Here is a 19,483-nt window from a genome sequence, read left to right as displayed (position 1 = left end):
GCATTTGACGTACACTAGCCATAAAAAAGGTTAAGCCAAACACGTCAACTGCGCCGCCATTTTGGATGGGCATCTTATTTTTTTTGATGTACTTTTATTGTTTTTAATTGAATTCGTAGCCACACAAATAGTTTTCCAAAAATGCCCACACATTGTACAGCAATTAATGTAAAAATTTCAGAGACCTGAAAATAAGAAATAATAAAACTTTTATTAAATACTTTATTTTAATACGGCCTATCTTTTATTTTTAAACCCTTAAATTGTTTTTATGTACATTTGTACTATTTCATAATACATTTATGGAGTACTGTTTACAGTTTTGTTTCTTATCTAAAATAATTCATTTAAACTCAAAACGTATGCGGAATTTTTTTACGCATTAAAATACATAAAATAATATTTTAATGGTCATATGTATATGTATGTATAAATAAATTATATATATATATATATATATATATATATATATATATATATATATATATATATATATATATATATATATAAATGGGCCAAGCCCCAAAATGGCAAAATACTCTATATATATATATATATATATATATATATATATATATATATATATATATATATATATATATATATATATATATATATATATATATATATATATATGGGAGAACAACATTTCCCATAGTTCCGCTGTGTGTATAACAGATTCTACATCCGGTTACGACACGCTCTTATAAAGACAGCAGCGTTCACAGTCAGAGATCGTCAGAGAAGTGGAAGCCAATGATTCCCATATGTCCAGTGGTCTCCTTCACCTATGGTAAGGGGAAAATAAAGATGAAAACCCAACACTTCAGGGCTGTACACGGCTTCGGGTGGGATTGGGGACGTTATAACTGTGTTTTAATTGCTTTTGGGTTTATAAGCGAGCTGTTTGTCATTAGCGTGTAATAACGCAGGGTCTCCCTGCTTGCTAAGCTAGCACTCGGCTGTTTGTTAGCCGAGGCTAGTTAGGCTAACGTTACTCGGTGCTGTAGCGCTTTAACCCCCTCGCTGTGCTTCTTGTTTCAGTGCCCAGCCGGCTAGGTGAAGATGCCAAAATGGCTACCGGCGGCAATTATTTTGGATTTACCCACGGTGCTGCTGCGCAGTACAGGTAAGCGGTCGGAGCTGTTGTGCTGGTGTGAATGATAAACGGGTGAAAAAAACCCCCAACAACCCCAGTCTCGTGCGCTGCGTGCGCGCTTTTACGTTATTTCCATTGGCATTGTTCGGTGGTGGGGGAAGGGCGGAGGGGTTAAGCGAGAGCGCTGTGAGCTGTCTCACTAGCCCTGTGCGCATTACGTTTCGTTCAGATCCTCGTGCATGTTAGTCTTTAAATAATACCGGTCATAAAGCAAAAGGGAGAAGGCAAAAAAAACAATAACAGAACAAAATAGCAGACTTGTTTGTGTGGTCGTTGTACCGGCGAGCTCGCGGCCTCTTTCCTGCATCTATTGCATAACGATACCTGCGCGTGAGCTATAACATTGTCTTGTTTACTGTAACAGGACCTTTTTTCCTTCGAGTTTCTAATGAATTATTCAACGCGAGCATCAACACTGATTACAGCATGTGGAGATCGCGTGCGTGCATGTGTGTGTGTCTCCAGGACTAGGCCTAGTTTTCTCATGCAGCTGTCATCCTGCACCATTTATCTCCGAGCTGATTCTCCTTGCGTGTTTTTCCTATATGTACACACCTCGTTATTTGTTTCAGAGTATTTACAGACATGGTGTGCGATCCAGTCAGCCTCAGTGTAAACCGGTTTGTGTTTTGGCACGTGCATTAACAGGCGGCTTTCAAGGACTCCTTGAATGTCAGTCTGTCCTGTTGCAGGACAGACGAAGCAGCTGCAGCGCTGCGTCTCTGGTGTCCTCCTCTGTGGAGTTATACTCCCAACACACTACATGCCTATCCTTAGACTTTGTTTTAAGCGAAGAGAAGCTGATTCATTGATTAAAATCCTTGTTAAGATCCCAGTGTTTTCTGTAAGAGCGGTTCAGTTCGATGTAAGCGGAGTTGGGTGCAACTCTGTTACTGTAATCTAATGAGTTTTTCTGATCACGTATTTAATTTTAAATTTATGTAATTTGGTTAGTTACCGATGCCAATAAAATTGTTACTTGTGTTACATATTTACTGTTTGGGAAAACAGTAAGTAAAATGATAATTTTTTTCAAATAAATGACCTTTTTCCACGATGATTGGTTCTTTAGTTCCGAATAATTCTCCACTTGGCGCTTTTTGTCACTGTGTAACTGAATGTCAGTGAAAGAAGCCCGCCTGTAGTTTTATATCTTCGGTGAATGGAGGTGAGAGCAATCAGACAGGGTTTACTGGAAAATATGTTGAAATACTCGTGTCTTATTGGCTGTCGGGCTCTCAATTCTGCCAAACGCAAGCTCACACAGTCAGAGGAAGGGGGAAAATGGATATGCAAAGATACTGAAATGGTAACATGCTCTGATGCTGAGCAGGAAAGCAAGGTGTGTAAATGTCTGAGTTCCAGTTTACGTGAACATGATCTGAGCAGAGCAGAAGGAAAGATAATGTACTCTGCATGGCTCTGTAGCAGCTAAACCCATACAGTGATTGCTTAGTTGTGCCTCCCCTTGGCTAACGACACCAAACGCGCCTAGTTAGGAAAGCTTTATATTTTATCGGTCTGTTAGTCCTACAAACAGTGACGACACCCAAGGCAAGTGTCACGATAAATCCAACGACTTCTGATCATTTCATACATTGATGTGCGCTAAAATTACTTGATTTTGTAGTGTATTTTTGTAGGTTTGATAGGTTGTGAAAGTAATTAGTAATCTGATTACTTTTTACATGCAGTAATCAGTAATGTAACTAGATTACAATTTTAAAGTAGTATTTAGTAATCTGTAGTGGATTTCTTTTTTTTTTTTCCTTTTTTTTTTTTCTTTTTTTTTGAGTAACTCGCCCAGCAGTAGTTGTTGGCATGTTTGCCTCGCACCTCCAGGGTTGGGGGTGCAATTCTCACTTCTGACCTTTAGGCTGATTGGCATCTCTAAATTGTCCATAGTGTGTGAATGGGCATATGTGCATGATTGTGCCCTGCAATGGGTTGGCATCCCATCCAGGGGGTGTCCCTCCAAACACACACATTGTGCCCGGAGTCCCCTGGGATCGGCTCCAGGCTACCCACAACCCTGTCGTACAAATGGTGCAGAAAACTACATGCATATACACACTATATGGCCAAAACTTTGTGGCACCAGAATTAGTCCTCCTTTGCTGTCTTCAAGGCTTCAAACTTGATTTTGGAGCGTGGCTGTGGGGATTTGTTCATTCAGCCTCATGACCTTTAGTGAGGTCAGACACTGAAGTTGGGTGAGGAGGTCTGCGGTGCATTCAGTGTTCCAGTTCATCCCAAAGGTGTTAAGTGTGGTTGAGGTCAGGGCTCTGTTCTGTGCATGACACTCGATTTCTTCCACTCCATGTCTTCATGGAGCTCATTTTGTGCACAGGGGCATTGTCATGCTGGTGCAGGTTTGGGCTTCTTAGTTCCAGTGATGGGGAATTTGCATGCAGCATACAAAGACAATTTAGTGCACCTTCATGGCAACAATTTGGGGAAGGAACATGCATGTGTGTGATGGTCAGGTATCTGTTCACAAATCTTTGGCCATCTAGTGTCATTTTTGACATGGTGAAGCTGTCTGTAAGGAATCTCTGGTGGCAGATTTTTTAAAATTATTATTTTTATTTATTTTAAGTTTTTATTTTCCTTTAAGGGAGAGTCATCAGTGCAGAGTGATTTGTGGTTTCTTGGTAGCATGACAAATGGAAATATTTGTTTAAGGGTGTTCTTGGGGCACGGGTGTTTCGGCTACTCCTTTGGAAACAAAATATATTTACCTACATTTTGCATTTCTTCCTTCAACTTGGGATTGCATGGTTGAGCTAAATCTCAAATGGGTTCTTGTTTAAGATAAACCAAAATAGGGTATATGTACGTTGTAATGGGGTGTGTGTGTATATTTATTATTTATTTATTTATTTATTTTAGTAAGCCCAACGTAGTGCATTTACATTTATGGCATTTGGTAGATGCGATTATCTAGTGTAACTAGCAGAAGGGAAAGGATATTATTTTAAATTTCTCCCCTATACAGCTGAGCAGTTGAGGGCTTTACTAAACGACCCAGTAGTGACAGCTTGGTGGTGCTTGGTTTTGTACTCAATCTTGATCAGTAGTCCAATGCCTTAACTCCTGAGATACCACTGCCCATAGTGTGTACTGAATGCCAGACAGAACTGCATTTGATATTTATCTAAAAGGGTGGGGGGGGGCCTTTTGGGCATATAATGCAAGTCTATGTGGACATCTCACCATCACACCCATGTGTTCCTTCCTGAAACTGTTGTCACAATGTTGAAAGCACACAGTTGAACAAGTTTCAACTGCACACAGTTTCCCTTATGACTGCATAAATATAAAATATTTCAGTTGTACGGAAACAGTAAAATGGGGTCAGTAAGGTGATGTGGTTGTCAGAATAGGACAGCGTAGTCGGTAGACTTGGCAGGTTTCGTCACGAACATGATCGCTATGTTGATGGCTCACCGTGCAAAGTAGCTTTAATTTGTGAATTTAAATAAAGGTCCACGACAGTAGCACATCTTCCAAATCTTCGTCTTCCCCTAAATCACCTCAAGTGTATTTTACACACAAGGTGGCGCATGAGGGGTCATTTCAGAACAGTGTAGAGAAATTTGTGCGTTTCTCAGATAATCATCCTCAATCTCCACAGCACATCAATCTTTCATTGAATGTTAAGCCTTGTATTGATCTAGTTTACATTTAAATAATTTATCAGCCTTTCTGAGTATGTTTTACAAACTGAGGCTATTGTTAATATTTAGAGTTTGTTTAGAAACAGCCTGCTCATTTGAACGTAAATGTTCAGCATACCATAACCCATTTTTCCATTGCACTTTACCCTATATTACTCCATCCCCATTCCTGTCGCAAGTATCGTTGACGGTTTACAGTTTAAATAGCCACCATGATGATATTTATGTTTCAGCTCACCCTAACACAACATATGGCTCATATAGCTGTAGGATTGTAGTTCACCTCGTTCTACAGTATAAACAATTGCTCTGGTATCTAACCTGATGGGGTTAGTTTTGATATATATATATAATTATATAATAATATATATATAAATAATATAATATAATATTTATTTTAATTTTTTTATAAATTGTGGCAAGGTCTTAGGATTTCTTCATTGCTAATTTATATCGGTGTTATTTGTTCTGGCTTGGCCTTGTTCATGGACATGTAGAGTTTCTGGAATATAAACAGGTCTTTCATTTCTTTGGTTAAATTATAAACATCTGCTTATGTTTCCTAATGGTAATTCACAATGGGTTTTTCTTTCCTTTACAAAAAAAATTTGCATACAGAATTTAAACTCTGTTTTATAAGGGCTTCAAGTTGAATTTGAAGTTTTGCAGTCAGCTGAAAATGCACTAGACTCATAGGTCAACAAATCTCGTTCAAGGCAATAAAACAAACTACCATGTTACTGCCATGTACAGTCAAAAAGAACAGTTGTGCTCAGAAGCCGGAGTGTGTTCGTTATTAAATTTAGCCTCTCTTGCCTTGTAGTCAGCAGCCGGCCGCTGGAGTAGCCTACACCCATCCAACCACGGTAGCCAGCTACACCGTGCATCAGGCGCCAGTGGCTGCTCACACCGTAGCCGCGGCCTATGCCCCGACTGCTGCCACCGTTGCTGTAGCCAGACCTGCACCTGTCGCTGTCGCAGCTGCGGCCACTGCGGCAGCTTACGGGGGGTACCAGCCTGCCCATGCCACCACCGACTACGGCTATGCCCAGCGCCAGCCTGAAGTGCCCCCACCACCTCCACCGGTCACATCACAGAACTATCAGGTAAAGGAGTTTTAATGGGGTTGAGGGGGATTTTTTTTTTTTCTTTTTTTTTCTCTCTCTTTTCCCCTCCTCGTCCCCTTAGCAGGGCTTGATTTATTTCAAGGAATGTCTGACCAGGCATTCTTAAGATATATGCATACTTTACACTGTAGTGTCCAGAGGTGTTTTTAAACTAGGATTGATTGCATGAAACTGCAACCAAAGCCCGAGGAGATCTCATGATGTTTTTTACAGTCGCTAATAACATGATGTCAAAAATGTAATTCTTTTAAGAGACCTGACTGAACTGACTTTTGTCTGTAACCAAGTTTCGGCTTTCTCTTGCAGGATTCCTATTCTTATGTCCGTTCTTCAGCTCCAGCTGTAGCCTATGACAGTAAACAATACTACCAGCAACCCATAGCTACAGCAGCGGTAGCAGCAGCAGCTGCCCAACCGCAGCCCACAGTGGCTGAGACCTACTACCAAACAGCCGCCAAAACAGGATACAGCCAGGGTGCCACGCCATACACGCAGACCCAGCAGACCCGCCAGGTTACAGCCATAAAGCCAGCCACACAGAGTCCAGCCACCTCCACCTTCTCTATCTACCCAGTGTCCTCCGCCGTGCAGCCAGTGGCAGCTGCAGCAGCTGCCGCAGCCTCCGTGGTCCCGTCTTACTCCCAGAGCCCTACATACAGCACCAATGCTGTTACATATTCAGGTAAAAAGCCCAGCTTTTAACTCAACATGATTGCTTCCTTATTCGCCGATTGATTTTGTCAAGTGAAAAGTTTTTCTTTTAAACTCAATCACTGCAGTTAACTCTGCTGTGGGTTTATTTGAACTGCAGTTTGTCACTTTTGTGTGATCATTATTATTTCTATTAACCACAATGTTTTTTAAACCAGTTTATTACAAATGTATTTATATTTAGATTATGCACATGTAGTTATTATAATGTGCCCTTCGTCATTGCAAGACCTTTGATCGTTACTCTTTGAATCTGTTTCCAGGCACGTCATATTCAGGTTATGAGGCAGCTGTGTACTCCGCAGCGTCCTCTTACTACCAGCAACAGCAGCAACAGCAGAAGCAAGCCGTCGCTGCTGCTGCAGCCACTGCTGCCTGGACTGGAAGCACATTCACCAAGAAAACACCCTTCCAGAACAAAACACTTAAACCCAAACAGCCTCCGAAACCACCTCAAATACACTACTGCGATGTGTGTAAGATTAGCTGTGCAGGGCCACAGGTAGACCATCTTCCGTTTCACCTTTGCCTCATCGTTCATGTCTAAATCTAATGACTGGGTTACAGTAGTCATTCTAATAACCTTTTCCCTTTAAGGCTACCTGAGAGACATAAATACATCACTGGAGTGCATGTCTCTATGTATGAGAGAACAATAGGGGCTCTAAAACTGAACTCTGTGGCACATCGGATAGTAATTTATTGTTTTGATTCATGACCGATCCCCCCTTTCCTTTTTATGTACCTCTACTTGCACCCAATATTTTGGTCACATTCTGGGTATTAAGTGTACTGACCCTGCTTCTGCACAACCGAACATATTGTTTAATAGTCTTTCTGTTCATCATTGTAGACATACAAGGAGCATCTAGAAGGTCAGAAGCACAAGAAGAAGGAGGCAGCACTGAAGGTCTCTCAGAGCAGTAATAGCAGCAGTGGTGGCAGCAGCTCGGCCCGCAGCACACAGAACCAGCTTCGCTGCGAGCTTTGTGATGTTGCCTGCACCGGGGCAGACGCCTATGCTGCCCACATCCGTGGAGCTAAACATCAGAAGGTAAATGAATCATCTTTAGAAGCACAGACCTCACATCAACTCCCACAACCAGCAGATTCTTATGTAACTTAAGCGTTTATCTTTATATAGTTCTTCAAACAAATACAAGGAATAGCAGCAGTGTACTTGTGTAAGGAGCATGAAGGTTGGAAGAGATGTTTTTTCTCTTCAAACATTGTCCTCAAAAAAGTTTGCGTATCAAATCGGCATGGACATTTCAGGCAAAATTACTCTTCACATTTTTTCAAAGCATTATTTGAGTGATATTTGAATTTTTCAAACTAACACACATGCAGGAAATATTACACACAACATAATGTGAAATTTTCATCTGCTACATTGTGTGTGAATTTGCAGTGTGCTTTGGCAGTATAAAGCACACTTTAACCTTGCTATACTAATGTTCACACGTGTGTCATCATATACCAAATTGAAACTTCATTTAATTACACTACATCCTCATGAGGCAGTGACGTAATGTTCTGCATTTTTATGTAGCTCATTTAATGGTCTCCTACTGTACCAACATGTACACTACCGGTCAAAAGTTTGGAGACACTCGACTGAAATGTTCCTCATGATCTTAAAAACCTTTTTATCTGGAAGTGTATGATTTAAATGTTTGAAATCAGTGTTGTAGACAAAATATAATCGTGCCAACATTTTCATTTCTTTCATTAGAAAACTAACATTTTATTTACAAAAAAAAATATTTAAACGGATGACTTGGAGCGAAATATTCAGAAAAGCGGCCGAAAAGTGTCCAGCACAAGTGGGAACTCCTTTAATACTGTTTAAAAAGCATCTCAGGGAAATTCCTCAAGAAATCAGTGGAGAAAACACCAAGAATACATTTCTGAAAATTCTAGGCAAAAAGGGAGTCTTCTTTTGAAGATGCTAAAATACATAATTATTTTTGATTTATTTTGAATTTTTTATCATAACATAATTCCCATAGTTCCACTTGTTGTTCCAGAGTTTTGATGACTTTATTATTTATTATTATTATTATTATTATTATTATTATTATTATAAAATGTGTATTGGGGGAAAGATATTTATATTTAACATGAATATGAAACTTTGAGGAGCTTCTGAAATGACACTCAGGGGGGAAAAAAGCACATTTTATTGTTGTACTCTTGTGATTTACTATTAAATATTTCTCACATGTCAAATGTACTGTTAGAATTCTTAAAATTGTCTAAAATATTTGAAAATATGGGCTGCCCATTAATAACCTTTCCTCATACGGCCCTTTCTATTCCTTATAATTTGTTTACATACTAACTTATTTCTTCTCTTGTCATCGTTAGGTTGTAAAACTACACACCAAACTCGGGAAACCCATTCCTTCCACAGAGCCGAGTGTGGTGACGCAGACGTCCTCATCCACCACTGCAGCTCCCAGTAAAACGGCCAGTGCTGCCATCAGCAGTTCCACCAGCAGCACTGCGTCTGCCATGAACGTGTCCTCCTCCACCGGCTCCGGTTCATCCTACCTGAAACCTCTCGGCAACACTGCGGCCTCAGCTATGCAGGGCAAGAGTCCTGCTCCCAGCAGCATTTCCTCAACCGCATCCACAATCAAGAAAGTCAATGCACCCAAGATAAACTTCGTTGGTACTTGCCGTTTTGCATATATCGTTCTTGGTTTTAAACCAACCTTTGTCATATTTAAAAAAAAAAAAAAAAATCTTAAACTAGCCTAAATTTGATCGTTTCTTTTTTTTCTTTTTTTTTTTCTTTCCCTCTGTAGGGGGAAACAAATTACAGACCACTGGTGTTAAGATGGACGAGTCAAAAGTTGAAGCAGCCAAACCTGTACAGACCTCATTAGGTGCACCGTCACAGGACGTTAAAAACGACGCGCCTGATCCGCTGTCCCCTCAATCAGCTCTCGCGGCTTTGCAGAGTGACGTTCAGCCTGTCGGCCATGACTACGTTGAAGAGGTACAATGGCTTATCGAGAAGCCCTAGTGCACATGGTCAACGTATTCCTAAAACACTGTCTAATTGTAATGAATGCATAATAAAGAGGTTTATTATGCATTACATAATAAACAATAAGTAATAGGTTTATTATGCATTCCTCTACAGGTTCGGAACGACGAGGGAAAAGTCATCCGGTTCCACTGCAAGCTGTGTGAATGCAGTTTTAACGATCCTAATGCAAAGGAAATGCATCTTAAAGGGAGGAGACATCGTTTGCAATATAAGGTGGGTGGATATAAATTTTTGTCGTTGGCTCATAGACAATAAAGGTTCTTAATTGGTCATCGTGGCCACATTTGGAAATTTGGGGTAACATTTGTGGTTAAATAAGCATGTAAACCTTATTTTTTATTGAAACATAAAATACCTTAATGTCCTGAAGTCTGCAGCATAGTTGCCTTTATATAGTTAATTTAGCAACATAGTTGCTTTATTTCCCATTATACCATGGTGCTTTTTAAATACACTATTCTGATCGGTCAAAAGGGGTTGTTACTGACTGTGGAAGCAATCATTTTCTTTAACAGGGTCTTGTATGGATGGTGCACCACATAATCTAAGTTTAATAATAACCTGACTTTAAAACGTGTTAAAAAGATAACTGTTGATATGGAGATGTCTTCTGTGAGGTCACATTTACTTGATGCTTGTTCAAGGGGTCTCTCGGTTTGCTTTATAAGAGTCAGCGGTCAAGTTGTTCCTTTCTGTTTTTCACCATGGAAAAGTGGAGGAAGTGGCCTTTTTGTGGTTCAAGTTCCCTTTTTTGGGTCTTATGAATTTCGAGACCTCGTTTTGATCAAAATCAGTTAAAAAAAAAATTTTCACTGCATTGTAGAAAAAAGTGAACCCAGACCTTCAGGTGGAAGTGAAGCCCAGCATTCGAGCCCGGAAGATCCAAGAGGAGAAGATGAGGAAACAAATGCAAAAGGAAGAATACTGGAGACGCCGTGAAGAAGAAGAGCGCTGGAGGATGGAGATGAGGTTCAGAGGAGTTTAATGCATATCTGAAATTTGCTGCAAAAAGCTTCAGATAAGTGTCTCATGCATTCTTCTGTTTGGTCTTCTGCAGGCGCTATGAGGAAGATATGTACTGGCGACGAATGGAGGAAGAGCACCACCACTGGGAGGAAAGACGTAGGATGCCCGATGGAGGCTATCCGCAAGGTCCACCTGGACCTCCTGGTCTGCTTGGGGTGAGACCTGGAATGCCCATCCCACAGCCGCAAGGCCCTGTGGTTAGTCTTTTCAGAACCAGAAGTGCTTTGCATTTATGTGGTAATATTCTTAGTGTTAATACAGTGTGTAATAAGTCACACCTTGGATCAACAGAAAAAAGAGATTTGTGGGTAAATAAGCATGTGTATCATCTGGTTGTGTACATATCTTAACATTCTGAAGTCTAACTTTTTATTTTATTTGTAAGAGAGTAACAAAACTGATGGACTTAAAACAATTTGACAGTATAAAATGTTGCTCCTTGGATAATAATATAGTTTATATAGCTATAAAGGTGTTGGAGATGGCACTTAACATGAAGTGGGACCAGAAATCCCTTTCCATTCAGAATAGTTGGCATTCTCATCAAGACTTGTTGGCTGTTTGATTTCAGCCCCCACGGCGCCCTGATTCTTCTGACGATCGTTATGTGATGACCAAGCATGCTGCTATTTACCCCTCTGAAGAGGAGCTCCAAGCCATTCAGAAGATTGTGTCCATCACCGAGCGTGCCCTCAAGCTTGTATCGGACATCATTACTGACCAAGACAAGGGCAAAGAAGAGGACAAAGACAAGAAAGAGCCTCCCAAAGACAGGTGAGCTGACACTTGTTTGTAATTTGCAAGCCCATCTTCTCTTTTTTTTATTTTTTTATTTTTATTTATTTTATTTTTTTTGTCTTGCAAGTTGAGTCAGTGACACTTTGCATGTTACAGAGCACTGAAGGGAGTGATGAGGGTTGGTGTTCTGGCTAAAGGACTGCTCCTGCGTGGAGATAAGAATGTCAACCTTGTTCTCCTTTGCTCTGAGAAACCCAGCAAGAGTCTGCTGTCACGCATTGTAGAGCACCTTCCTAAACAACTCGGAGTACGTTGGCAAAATTACATTGGTTTCTGTTAACAGCATTGTGCCGTCATAAAAGGTGTTAAATTGCAGATCACAGCCCTGTTTCCATTCTGTGTGGGTTTTTTTTTTTTTTTTTTTTTAAACTGTAAACAATATATTTTGTGATTCTGCTAATCGTTGTAAGGAAGTCGGTTTCCTTGTTTCTCTTGCTACTTCTCCGTCAATAACTTTCCCTAACCCATGTGTTTCTTAGCTCGTAACACCAGAGAAGTATGAGGTGAAGGGCTCGGTCCAAGAAGCTGCAATCATCTTGACTTCCTGCGCTGAGCCCAAGATGCAGGTGACCATTACGCTGACCTCGCCAGTCATCAGAGAGGAGACCCCTCGGGATGGAGGTTGGGAAAAACGTTACTCCCTTACCTTGGCCACCTATCAAATTAATTTGATTCATTGATTTGACACCCCAAAGAGCCTATCTGCTGGCACAGAGGAGATGGTCTCATTTTTTTTATTTTATTTTTTTTAAATAAAAGTTTGACTACCCCGTGGTAAGAGCGTCTTTTGCTCTGCTTCCCTGTAAAGATTATATGAAGATTTGTATGAAGTGTAAAACCTGGTATGTGCTTGAGCTTGGTCAGGGTCATAATATTTAATGGAAACGAAATTTGGAGAAATCCTATGAGTGCCTTCAAAAGCCTTTTAAAATTGGAGTTCTTAATCCAACTTGTTTAAATTTTAGTAGTACATCTTGTTTCTTACAATACACTTTCACTCCTGATGTGTCTCACTGAGAGTATCTTTTTAAACTTCTGAACATGCCTGAAAGAGATATTTTGAAGGCAATTATTCCTAATATGTTGTGAACGAATTCCTTAGTTTCTTTAAAAAAAAAAAAAAAAAAAAAGAATTCGCATAATTTTCAACAAGGTGTGAGCCTTCTGATTTGATGTATTGGACTGGAATTTGGGTTTTAACAAACCCAAGTTCACCACTACCAGGTTTTACTTGTCTTGTTTATCGACTTGCCAGCAGTGTTGCTCAGGGCTCTCTCTGTAACACCTCTTCAGTGCTCTTGAAGCTCTCTCGAAAACAAGCATGATAAGTGTTTTGCATTGTGTAAGTCTAGTTAGTCCCAAGTAAGATTCGTTTTTGTTTCCTGTGTTCCAGGGGATTCTCTACTGTATCTATAAATAACCAAGGATTTAGGATGGAAATGTTTAATTTAAAAGATTAGGGATTCACCAAATAAACAATTACTGTAGGAACTGGTAAAATAAGCTGTAAGCCATGGGGAAAGTCTGTAACATAGCCACAGGAAACAAATCTTTTGATTGGTGGTCAGAAGATTCACCATTCTGAAGACCCTTATTCCAAAATGAAAGTGCTCCCCTGAGTGAATCAATCCACTGCATGATGAATGATTGGTTTTTAAGAACATCTTATTAATTATGCTGCATTCTTCTAGACACACGAATCCCTTTACATTGAACAGAAAACATAATGTCTTTTAGTTCCAAGTTAAGTAACTACCGTTCCTTTGTCTTGTTGTTTTTTTTGACATTGGAATGTGGTTTGAAATTATGTTAAATGCAGGCCCCAAGTCTATGCTCAGATGTCACCATTCCTGTTTGGGTCCTTAGGGGAGTATCAGTAAGCTTTTGGGAGGAAGGCTGTGTTAGAGGAATCTTTGGTTGGACCTGGCTTTTATGGCCTTCGGTCTACGGTGACCTATGGGGGGGGGTTCCAAACCCACTCAAGGCAGGTATGCATGCAGTGATGTCCTAACCCCTCTCGCTGGGAGCTTCGTGTTTTCTTTCCAGCACGCATTGCTGCCTTCATGTATCCAAAGCTTTACAAGTCCAGCCCAAAGCCTCCTTGCATTCTGAGTAACTTGTTTCCCATCTGAGGCTACGTCTACCAGCTCCGGAAGGATTTTTGACCAAGGTCCCTTCTCAAACCCTCTCAAACACTTTGCCACACCTACTATTACCACTGTAGTCGGTCACACCAAGCACGCCTAACATAAAAGCATTCTGCATTTCCCTTGATCTCCATTTTTCTGCACCATGCTCATAAGTTACAAATGCAAAGCCATAGTGTGGCCCCACAACATCTTATACTTTTAGATGTTAGTATTGTTTAGATGTTAGTATTTATTCTGGGAAGGGGAAAAAAAGGGGGGGAACCGTTGTATTATGCTACACTATTGCTTTGGCAGTAGCATGAGGAAATTATTAATTTATTTATTTTTTGTCATGCCCCTCAAAAAAGAAACGAATCTTATGCTAATAGATGAACACAGTAGTTCAACATGTTTGGTTTTAAATATTTAATTTGGTAACCAATAAGATCACTTTTCACATTTCAAGGTGGTTCAAGCCAATGCTGTATTTTTTTGGATTGGTCAAAAAGTTTGAAGGCTTTTTCTCCCCTGCCATCAGCCCTTCATTCTCCATTCTCCATGTTTGTCAACACTTATTCCCCAGTCCAGTGTTGCACCACTCTCTTGTCTAACTGCTAGTATAGCTGATTGTTCCAAAGATGTTGGTTCACATGATCAGAGAAGATAAAATCCTCATTTCACGAGTTACCCCAATTCTAGGTAGAATTGTAGTCAGGGGAACAATTCGGTATGTGTGGCAATGTGTTCTTGGCAGTCTCTCTGTGACCTGGTCAAACACCCGTTCCTCACCAGCCTTTGACAATTCGATCCATTTTTAGATGTAACCTCGGGTATGGTGAAAGACCCAGCGGACGTCTTGGACAGGCAAAAATGCCTTGACGCTCTGGCTGCCCTACGCCACGCTAAGTGGTTCCAGGTTCGGAACATCATTTTTCTTTCTTCATGTAGCCTTATGAGATGTATTCTTTTTATGTACTTATTTGCTTTAACGCTTTAATTTTTAGTTATTGACATTTTTTAACCCTGAAAAATTAAAAAGTAATACAAGGATGCTATAAGTAACTACATTTTAAATAACTGGGAATTACAAAATGTTTTATTTCAGTTTTTTTGTTGTTTTTTAAGCATCCTTGCATACAATGAATTTGGTAAAATGTATATAAAAATGGAGCAGTGCTTACAAAAAAAAAAAATTCCATAAGGCTGCAGAATACCTTTGCATAAAAATATCACAGATAAGAGCTTTCATGTTGACCGTTTTGTTCTTTGTGATTTATTTTATTTATTTGTTTTCTTTTGGGGATTGAGAAGAAAGGAATATCTGATTAGTTTACTGTGATGTTGCTGCCATGCAAGCGCACACAGGCAGAGTAAAGCAGATTTCCTTGACTGTTTCAGTTCCTATGCTACTCTTTCAAACTGATCTTGTTGTAAATGAGAGTTTTGATTTTGTGAAGTATTTGGAAATCTGAGGTCAGAGTTTACAAGATGACCAGGGAAACCTTCCATGTGCATCTTGCAAACTTTGAACTCCCATACTAACGACGAGGTAAAATACTGCTGGGAATGGCAGCTTATTCAAAAGCATTGGCTAAAGAGTGTGTAAACCAAGTAAAAGCTTCCATTGTGAACAGTAGTGTTGCACCTCTTACTGAGCCCCACCATGTCATCAACCCTCTGTTGTAAATGCACCATTGACTCACTTAACCTGACTTTATTGCACTGAAGGCTAGAGCCAATGGACTCCAGTCCTGCGTGATTGTTATTCGTATCCTGCGTGACCTTTGTCAGAGAGTACCCACCTGGTCTGCTTTTCCAAGCTGGGTGAGTAGGACGATGATCTCTGTCCATACTGGGCTTTAGGGTATCCAAAAGGTTTAAGGAGTCCTCTGAAGTATTTGATCTGGAAGACCAAAAGTTGCATAGTAACTAGGTTTTCTCTGTCCAAGGCCATGGAACTGCTTGTGGAGAAGGCAATCAGCAGCGCCTCTGGACCGATGAGCCCTGGTGATGCACTGAGACGAGTCTTTGAATGTATTGCCTCAGGCATTCTGCTCCCTGGTAAGATTGTGTTGAAAACAAGTACCCACTTTTGTCAGGTAACTGTGTGTGTGTGTGTGTGTGTGTGTGTGTGTGTGTGTGTGTGTGTGTGTGTGTGTGTGTGTGTGTGTGTGTGTGTGTGTGTGTGTGTGTGTACTGTTATTTTGACAGTGCTGATAACACACAAACTGTGATTAAAAGGTAGTTGTTTACATTTATTCATTTGGCAGATGCTTTTATCCAAAGCGACTTACAAATGAGAAAAATACAAGCAATAGTTGTTGCTGGTCAAGAAGTATGGTCCTCATGCAGGATTTGCAATACTTCCAAATATGGTGATGCTTGTGCTACCATTTAACAGTGCTGTTTGGACAATTGTCTAATCAGATGGCTCAGATGTCATGTTACTGTTTCCTTATTCATTTCAAGTCAAACAAATCCTTGCCTAGAAGGGTTCCTGATGTTGGGCCCACCCAAATGAATTTTCTGATTTACATGGTTCTGGTTGAAATTCCTCAAACTTTCCATAGTGCCCTGATAACCATGAGTTCCCACTTGTCCCATCTTTCCACAATGGATATATGAACCGTTGGGGTATTCTGTGCAAGTTTTTCAACTAGCTTGCCATCTTAACCAGTAGTTGTAGTACAAGTCCTACCAAAGATTTTTCATAATTCGCTGCTCTTTTTAATAGCAGTCTGTTTGGCTGCAGATGTGATTTTTGATGGCAATCAAGCTCAGCACTTCTCACATAGCTCAGTGCCACCCCAAAATACTTCAGTATGCCTTAAAGCAGAAAATTGGAACATTGAAGTCACTTTTCAGGCAGCCCCAACCCCCCAAATGATTTCTAGCTTGAATGGGACCTTAATTTCATTAATGGCAGTATGTGGAAAAGAGCTAAGGATGACTGTAGCCCGTTTAATAAGACTAATGCTTTTGATCCAGGTGGCCCAGGGTTAATGGACCCGTGTGAGAAGAATCCAACAGATACCCTGGGTGCTATGGAGGAGCAACAGAGAGAGGATATAACGTCTAGTGCCCAGGTAAGCCAAGTCTAATCTAGAACCATTGTTTAGTAATTTTTTTTTTATTTTTTTTAAAAACCCGACAGCAATGTTTTGCTCAATTACCTTGAATAAAAGGATCAGCACCTCTGTAGTAAAAACTGGCTAGTCCTACAGGTTGAACTAGACATTGTCAACTCCTCAGTGTGAGAATCGCAATTCATATTCTGCTCTTTTTTTTATTTATTTTATTTATTTATTTTTGACAGTTTGCCCTTCGGCTCTTGGCGTTCCGTCAGATCCATAAGGTTCTAGGTATGGACCCCTTGCCTCAGTTGAACCCACGCTTCAACGTGAGGAACAATCGCAAGAGGAGGCGTGACAACAGCGATGGCACAGACGGCTTTGAGGGTGAGGGGAAGAAGGACAAGAAGGATTTTGATGGCTTCTAAGCTTCTAAGCAAGCTTCACAGGCTCACCCATATCTTCTTCAAAGTCTCTGTATTCCAGTGGTGCAAAAGCTGATTTCTGTAGGTCTCTGTGCATGCTTATTGCTGCGCAGAAAGAATATTCTGGCTTATAACAAGCCTGTTCATTTAGCATCTTAATGGCTTCCATTAAGTTGGCTTCTAGTGCCCATAAACGACCTACGAAGGCAGCTTGGTCAATGTTAAGCGTCATTTCAAAAGCATAATTATTCACTAAAATATTTAACGCACAGAATTGTTTTGATGATGTAAAAGAGCCTGTAACGGGATAGATTATGTGCTCTAATCATTTTATGTTATTGAAATGATTTATGTTAACAGATTTTGTTTGTGCCGACTGCAAATCACGATATTTATACACTCCAGAAATACTCTTCTAGTCTAGGAGGTGTTTAACATATTTCAAGGTAAAATGGACCTATAGGACACCTTTTTATAAGTATGAAATTATTACTACTACATCTAATAAAACGGGTTCTGCTGCATGCAGAAGGTTTTGGGTATGTCTTAAATTACTGAAGAGGAAGTATGTTGAGATTTGTACTAAATCTGAAATAATCTCTTGGTATGTCCTAAGGTAGCATGTAAGGCATGTTTTGGTGGTTGATTAAGGCGGGGGGGGGTACACAATAGAAAAGATTTTGTTATTGCTGCATTTTAAAATTACAATCTAAAAATTTAACCATTGCTTAAGCTTAGCTGTGTGACATGGGTTTTTTTTTTTTTTTTTTTTTAAAAGATGTATATTTTTTTTGTTTTGAACGGAGACATTCCTCATAACCACAAATCCTAAGCTAAACTGTAACCCATTCATTGTGTTGTGATGAATGGTGACTGGGCATTGGAGTATAAATCCTTGTGTTCCACAGAGCTAATACAAACCCGCTGGTTCCCTTTGAGCCACTTGTAATGTACATCTTTTGGCTATACATTAACGTCAAGTAGGAAAATATGTCCTAATTCTGTTATGCATAATGCAAGTGGGGTGAAGCTGAGCTTGTTTAAAGGCTATTCTGCTAGTGTATTCTAATGTTCACAAGCTTCTGTTGCATTGCTCTAAGATGCTGATCTCTGAAAGCAGACTTGGGCCCTGTACAAATGTGTTTCCCTCATTCACAGTGGTCCCTAATTCATTTCTAAACTAGGTGATTGCATTGATTTTTAAAAATTCTTCTTTTTTTCTTTTTCTTTTCTTTTTTTTTTTAAAGAAATAACCACATCATTTATGTGAACATGTCCTTTTCATCAGTGGTTCTAGATTTGCAAAGGAAATCCCATGCATCGAGGAACGCGTTAAAGCCTGTATTTGAAGCAGAGGCCACTTATTTGTAATGGGCCCAAGTCTGCCTAACATTTGTGTTCATAGTGCTGTAATCCCTAAATATATGTACATATGCATATAATCATATGTAGCTATGTGTAGGCTATGTTTGATCTTTAATATATGAGCATATATCTAATCTTGCAATAGCGCTTCAAGAAATTGTATAATTTTATGGAAGCATGGCAGTGTTCCAAGTTTTGATTTTGTTTTTATTGTTTTATCTGTTTAGATGAGCAGCTGCTTGCTCTTCACTTTTGTTTAACTATACATTGTTTGTTCAACAACAAAAAAAAATCTATTCAAGGGTGAAAAGCTGGGGAAAGTGTTGATTCTGTGTTTGTAATTGCAGGTGTAGATTTATCCTTTCAGTAGCCTTTCATTCACTGTCATGGTACTACTGCGTAACAATAGACAATAAAAACCTTCACAGAATCCATGTTTTTCTTTTGGGCCTTAATGCGGTTATTTAATATGTGCAAAGTGAGATCTAGTTGGACAGCCTGCCATCTACTTGTATCCACCAGGGACTAAAGACTAAGCATGTTGTACTAGGGGAGGAAGGATACGGGGAAACGATCCTTCCTGTTTTGAGTTGTTGGTGGACAGGAAGTGGCAGTGTTGCATTTTCTACTACAAAAAGCAATCCACTATAGCCTTATGGACACTGAATAAATTCTCTTAGAGTTTGTTTTGTAGCAATTTCTAATTTTAGGCTTTTAGACCCACTTATTTATTATTACAGTGCTGTGGGAAAAGTATTCACTCCATCCTGATTTCTTCTGTTTTTGTGTATATCTTGTACTAAATTGTTTCAGAAATTAAAACAAAATCTAAGACATAACAAAGGCAACCTGACTAAACACAATAGTTTTTAAATGATATTTATTGAAGCAAAAAAAAAAAAAGTTATCCAATACCAACTAGGCCTGTGTG

The 19,483-nt window shown here is 39.7% G+C and overlaps 1 protein-coding gene across 3 annotated transcripts; it reads left to right on the top strand.

The window, feature by feature from the left end:
* The first annotated feature begins 696 nt into the window (after positions 1 to 696).
* Positions 697 to 18,982, top strand: zfr (zinc finger RNA binding protein). 3 transcript variants are annotated; one of them, XM_017452174.3, is made up of 19 exons: positions 697 to 793; positions 1,045 to 1,129; positions 5,663 to 5,945; positions 6,273 to 6,648; positions 6,941 to 7,179; positions 7,531 to 7,731; positions 9,048 to 9,354; positions 9,491 to 9,684; positions 9,832 to 9,951; positions 10,562 to 10,707; positions 10,796 to 10,919; positions 11,336 to 11,538; positions 11,659 to 11,809; positions 12,042 to 12,183; positions 14,510 to 14,607; positions 15,420 to 15,515; positions 15,641 to 15,752; positions 16,680 to 16,777; positions 17,008 to 18,982. In XM_017452174.3, exons 1-19 carry the CDS (start codon positions 757 to 759, stop codon positions 17,188 to 17,190), a joined length of 3,195 nt encoding a protein of 1,064 aa, XP_017307663.2. In that variant the 5' UTR covers positions 697 to 756; the 3' UTR covers positions 17,191 to 18,982. The 3 variants fall into 3 exon arrangements, with proteins under 3 accessions (XP_017307663.2, XP_017307662.2, XP_017307664.2); XM_017452173.3 differs by having other exon boundaries at positions 10,796 to 10,961; XM_017452175.3 differs by lacking the exons at positions 14,510 to 14,607; positions 15,641 to 15,752; positions 16,680 to 16,777; positions 17,008 to 18,982 and having other exon boundaries at positions 10,796 to 10,961.
* Positions 18,983 to 19,483: the final 501 nt, after the last annotated feature.

The sequence above is a fragment of the Ictalurus punctatus genome, chromosome 22 (assembly GCF_001660625.3).
Source record: "Ictalurus punctatus breed USDA103 chromosome 22, Coco_2.0, whole genome shotgun sequence".
NCBI classification, from domain to species: Eukaryota; Metazoa; Chordata; class Actinopteri; order Siluriformes; family Ictaluridae; genus Ictalurus; species Ictalurus punctatus.
Note: the sequence above shows the minus strand (reverse complement) of the source record. Positions and strands in the feature narration are given on the sequence as shown.